The sequence below is a fragment of the Bison bison genome, unplaced genomic scaffold (assembly GCF_000754665.1).
Source record: "Bison bison bison isolate TAMUID 2011002044 unplaced genomic scaffold, Bison_UMD1.0 scf7180017864379, whole genome shotgun sequence".
NCBI lineage: Eukaryota > Metazoa > Chordata > Mammalia > Artiodactyla > Bovidae > Bison > Bison bison.
Window position 1 is genome coordinate 9,508,834 of NW_011494951.1, and position 5,543 is coordinate 9,514,376.

The following is a 5,543-nucleotide window of genomic DNA, read 5'->3' on the forward strand; positions in this document are numbered from 1 at the left end:
GGGATAAAGAGGGAGGGGGGTGGGGAATCTACTGGGTGCCTGAGTGCGCTGTAGGGGTCTGGAGGTGAGTCGTGTGTGTGTGTGTGTGTGTGAGTCTGTAAAGATGAAGAGAAGGGTGTATGTGGGGGCTCGTGGATGGGGATGAGGCAGCGGTGTGTTTGGATCGCAACCAGCTTAAAATATAAGCAGAATGCTCAGACCCAGGAACGTGGTCCCCAGCTGGAATTCCGGGAGCCCAGCTACTTTGAGAGTTCAAATTTCACATCTTGTCATTTAGAGGGCGTTTAAAAGTCTGAGTCTCTCTTGCCAGCACTGTGGTTCGTTCCTTCTTGGGACACACCTTTTCAGTTTTCACAAGGCCCCTTTTTTGTGCCATTTGTTTTTATTGAGACGCATTTTAGGCAAATAAAAAAGAACAGAGAGTAACGCAGGGAACACCCATGCTATTCACTGCCCAGCGTGAGAAATAACAGGTAGGAAAGGCGTGGGAAATGTTTTTGGAAAGCCAGGCGGGACTTAGGCGTTCCTGAGGGCTCTGGAGGTCATGCTTCCTTCCTAGCGGGAGGTGGAAACCCTTTTCCACACTTGGTCCTCACTCCTGATTTTACTAACACGAGGTCCTGCCTGTCCACCTGATCTCACCTGGCCTCCAAGCCCAAGATGCACCTGTGTCTAAGTGAAGGGGCACCTGAAGCCAGGAGCCCATGTGATTTATCGGGATCTTCTCCTTCTAGCTCCCTGCATTCTCTGCCACCTCTGTGAGCCTGTTCTAAGTTGCACAAGATGTATGTGGTGCCTCTGAAAGACAATTCGACTGTCAGCTTTCTAAATCCATTACCAAAGTTATTTTCCTTCCTCTAGTGAATTGGGGTTAATGCATGAGTCATGGCAATTTTCTGTCTTTTTTGTATGCCCGCTTCTGCAGTGCTGATATTTGACAAAATTGCTCATAAAAACACTTGGAGAGAGAAGAGGAAATGTATCACACTGGAATGTAGTCTTAAAAAACGAACAAACAAACAAACAAAAAACCCAAACAAACATGTGCTTTTCTGCAGGGACAAGAACTGCACAGCCATCTGGGAAGCCTTTAAAGTGGTGCTGGATAAGGATCCCTGTTCTGTGCTCCCCTCGGATTATGACCTTTTTATTAACCTCTCCAGACACTCCATTCCCAGAGACAAGGTAACCCTACCTTTGGACACTGTTCTGCTTCATCAAGCAGCCAACTCACAAGGAGTGCCAGTTGGCTGGTGGGAAGGTGGCTCTGTCTTCACTTGTGCCCCTGGGTCTCCTGCCTGTCGTGGGCAGAAGGTGCTTTCTTAAGTCAAGAACTCAGTGTGCAGGAACCACTAGAACATCAGGGTGTCACCACACGTTTCCCACGGGACCACTGCACCTGGCCAGTTCTGAACAATCTCCATCCTAACCTACCCCAGAGGCTTGAACATTGAGGACTTCAGAAAACCCCCTCCCAATATCCTTCCAGGAGGCCAGTCCCTCCTCTCATCAGGCCTTAAGATAATGTCCATTCAGGCCCAGTTTCTTTAAGAAACTGGTTAACATGTACACAAGTGGCTTACATGTGTGTATCCTGTCTGCACTCTAATCCCTAATACAGTGAAAGTAAATGAAAACATCCTTGTAAACTGCTTGTTTAGAACAATACCTTGAGTTTAGAGAAAGCTAGATACCATTTTTATTTCTCTGACATAAATTCTTTTTTTCTTAATGAAGGACATATTTATTTTTGACATAAAATCTTTAAATTGTAAAGTCATGTAGCACTGATATTTACAAATGAAAACATATGACTGGTTTTGTTTGTTTGGGTTTTTTTTAGGTAAAGGCAGGTGAATGGAACTGGGAGGTTCAAACGTATAATAGGCTGAAAATGTGCTTTTTGAATATATGTTGCCATTTGAATCTTGCAGTTGCTCTGTCAGTGAGAAGAGGAGCTGTTACTGTGTTTTCTTTTCTTTTGGCTGTGCTGTGCAGCACGAAGGATCTCAGTTCCCTGACTAGGAATCAAACCCTCAACCCCTGCAGTGGAAGTGCAGAGTCGTAGCCATTGGACTGCCAGAAAAGTGCCTGCATGCATGCATGCTAAGTTGCTTCGGTCATGGCTGACTCTTTGTGACCCCATGGACTGTAGCCCACCAGCTTCCTCTGTCCATGGGATTCTCCAGGCAAGAATATTGGAGTGGGTTGTCATCCCCTTCTCTAGGGGATCTTCCTGACCCAGGGATGGAACCTGCATCTCTTAGGTGCATTGGCAGCTGGGTTCTTTCCCACTAGCGCCACCTGGGAATGCTCAGGGAAGTGCCTGGGAGCTGCTGTGTTTGTTCTCCTTTCTCATAGACTTTGACTGATAGACTCATAAACACCGAGCCTTTCTTATGTACCAGGCGTTGTTCTCAGGGTTTCAGTTGCAATGGGGAACACAGTCTGCCCTTGGGTAGCATCCAGTCTAGACCGAGCCCCTGGTTGGGATACTGAGGATATGATGGTGTGATGAGGGGAATATTGTTATTTGTGTTATTAGTGTCTGGAAACACTGGAACTTTATAGGAGAAAACTATAAAGTATAATCTAAAAGCAATGTGTTTTTGAGGCATCTTACCCTTTAGGAATCCATCTGTGATTGTACGTCATCTTAGGCACAGCTGTGAGAGAAGAGAAAGGGTTCATACTCACTATTTTCTACGTGTGGAAACTGAGGCAAAGGGAAATGACTTGCTGTGTTCATGATCACACATTTAGGGTGTGACAGACCCAAGATTCGAACCCAGGTCCCTTGATTAAAAAAAAAAAAATTCAATCGTTTTTTAAGTACTAGAAAATGTAAGTATATGTGTGTGTGTGTGTGTGTGTGTGTGTGTGCTTAGTCACTAAGTCATGTCCAAATCTTTGTGACCCCATGGACTGTAGGCCACCAGGCTCCTCTGTCCATGGGATTTCCCAGGCAAGAATATTGGAGTGGGTTACCATTTCCTCCTCTAGGGGAATCTTCCCGACCCAGGGATTGAACTGTGTCTTTTGCATCAGCAGGCGGATTCTTTACCACTGGCCCACCAGGGAAGCCTCTATATATGTATCTACCTACCTACTTTGTTTTTACTGCTGGGAAAATATTTTGTTAACATTTACATGTTACCCTTGCAATAAAGGGAAGAGAGCTGGTGTGTGTTAATCACTCAGCCACGTCCAACTCTTTGCAACCCCATGGACTATAGCCCACCAGGCTCCTCTATCCATGGGTTCTCCAGGCAAGAATACTAGAGTAGGTAGCCAATCCCTTCTCCAGGGAATCTTCCCAACCCAGGGATTGAACCCAGATCTCCTGTGTTGCCACTGTCTGAGCCATCATCTAAGCCATCAGGGAATACCTATCTACTTTTTTTCACTGCTGGGAAAATATTTCATTAGCATTTGTATGCTGCTGCTGCTAAGTCGCTTCAGTCGTGTCTGACTCTGTGTGACCCCATAGAAGGCAGTCCACCAGGCTTCCCTGTCCCTGGGATTCTCCAGGCAAGAACACTGGAGTGGGTTGCCATTTCCTTCTCCAATGCATGAAAGTGAAAAGTAAAAGTGAAGTCGCTCAGTCGTGTCCGACTCTATGCAACCCCATGGACTGCAGCCCACCAGGCTCCTCAGTCCATGGGATTTTCCAGGCAAGAGTACTGGAGTGGGCTGCCACTGCCTTCTCTGATTTGTATGCTACCCTTGTAATAAAAAGGTTTGCTGGTGGCTCAGATGGTAAAGAATCTGCCTGCAATCTGGAAGACCCAGATTTGATCCCTGGGTTGGGCTTCCCATGTAGCTCAGTTGGTAAAGTATTTGCCTGCAATGCGGGAGACCTGGGTTCAATTCCTGGGTCGGGAAGTTCCCCTGGAGAAGGAAATGGCAACCCACTCCAGTATTCTTGCCTGGAGAATCCCATGGACAGAGGAACCCAGCAGGCTACAGCCCATGGGGTGGCAAAGAGTCAGACACTACTGAGCAACTAACACACATCTGCAATAAAGAGAAGAGAGTTGGTAGCCTTCTCCAAGGGGTCAATAAAGACAAAGATAATGTTTGCCTGTCATAAGGCAAGTCTCAGTTGAATGAAAAATGATTGTCTTGACTTGTCTTGATGATGCTGTGCCTGAAGGAATCTGTTGTGGTTTTATGTTTTCATTTTGTGCTGATTTTTCCTCAGTCCCTGTTCTGGGAAAACAACCACCTCCTTGTCACCAGCTTTGGAGAGAATGGCCGCCGCTTTGTACCGCTCTGCAACATTCTGTATGGCAGGGTTGGAGATTTCTTGAACTGGTGTCGACAGACAAATGCCTCAGGTAAGACTTCTGCATGTATCACAAGAAAAGTCAGTGTTCCTATCTACTATGGGACTTCCCTGGTAGCTCAGCTGGTAAAGAAACTGCCTGTAATGCAGGAGACTCTGGTTCTATTCCTGGGTTGGGAAGATCCTCTGGAGAAGGGACAGGCTACCCACTCCAGTATTCTTGGGCTTCCTTGGTGGCTCAGCTTAAAGAATGCTCCTGCTGTGCAGGAGACCTGGGTTCGATCCCTGGGTTGGGCAAATCCCCTGGAGAAGGGAAAAGCTACCCACTTTAGTATTCTGGCCTGGAGAATTCCATGGACTGTATAATCCATGGGATTGCAAAGAGTCGGACACGACTGAGTGACTTTCAATGCATTTGCCATTTTTGTTAAATGCTTTCATATGCATTTATCTCATCTGATTGCCCTCAAACCCTCCCAGGTAAAGTGGTCATAATAATAATAATTAATAACAGTAATAGGGAGCATCCATCTTTGCTAGGTGCTGTTCTAAGCACTTTACATATGCAGTATGTTCCCTACATATGAACGAGTTACATTTCAAGAGTGTGTTCGTTAACTCCAATAAGGTAAGCTAGGTACATGACTAACACAGCTATATACTACTGTATTGTGATAGGTTCATAATACTTTTCACACAAACAATACATAAAAAACAAACACAAGAATAAAGAAGACATTTTTAACCTTATAGTACAATACCTCGAAAAGTAGAGGACAACAGCTGGCATACCCGGGCTGGCATCCAGTCAACAGGCAAGAAGAGTTACTGACCGGAAGAGAGAGAGGAAGTGAGAGATGGTAGAGCTGAAAGATCATCAGCAATAGGAGACGGAGGGCAAGCTGTGATTTCACTCACGCCCGTTGAAGATGGTACAGGTTAGGGTTCCTTGCTGGAACCAGACGCACACTCACATCTTTGAAAGTTCGCAACTTGAAGCTTTGTAGTAGGGGAGTTACTGTATTAATTCATTGAATCCCTGCAACGGCCCCATGGGACAGTCCTCTCCTGATTCCTATTCTGACAAACGAGGAAACTGAGGCACAGCAAGGCTGACACATTAGCTCAGGAGTGCGCAGCATGTTAGCAGCACAGTTACACTGTCTGACTTCAGTCCTGCATGACTCTGTCTCACTATCCTTAGAGGGGTAAACTGAGGCTGAAGGCAGTTAAATGACTTGAGGAACTGGGACCA

The 5,543-nt window shown here is 46.0% G+C and overlaps 1 protein-coding gene across 1 annotated transcript in view; it reads left to right on the forward strand.

The window, feature by feature from the left end:
• Positions 1–5,543, forward strand: part of BST1 (bone marrow stromal cell antigen 1) — a 29,157-nt gene that overhangs the window by 383 nt on the left and 23,231 nt on the right. Inside the window, exons 2-3 of the mRNA XM_010857371.1 lie at positions 1,059–1,185; positions 4,205–4,340. Coding sequence (XP_010855673.1) covers positions 1,059–1,185; positions 4,205–4,340 — 263 coding nt within the window. The remainder of the gene's footprint in view (positions 1–1,058; positions 1,186–4,204; positions 4,341–5,543) is intronic.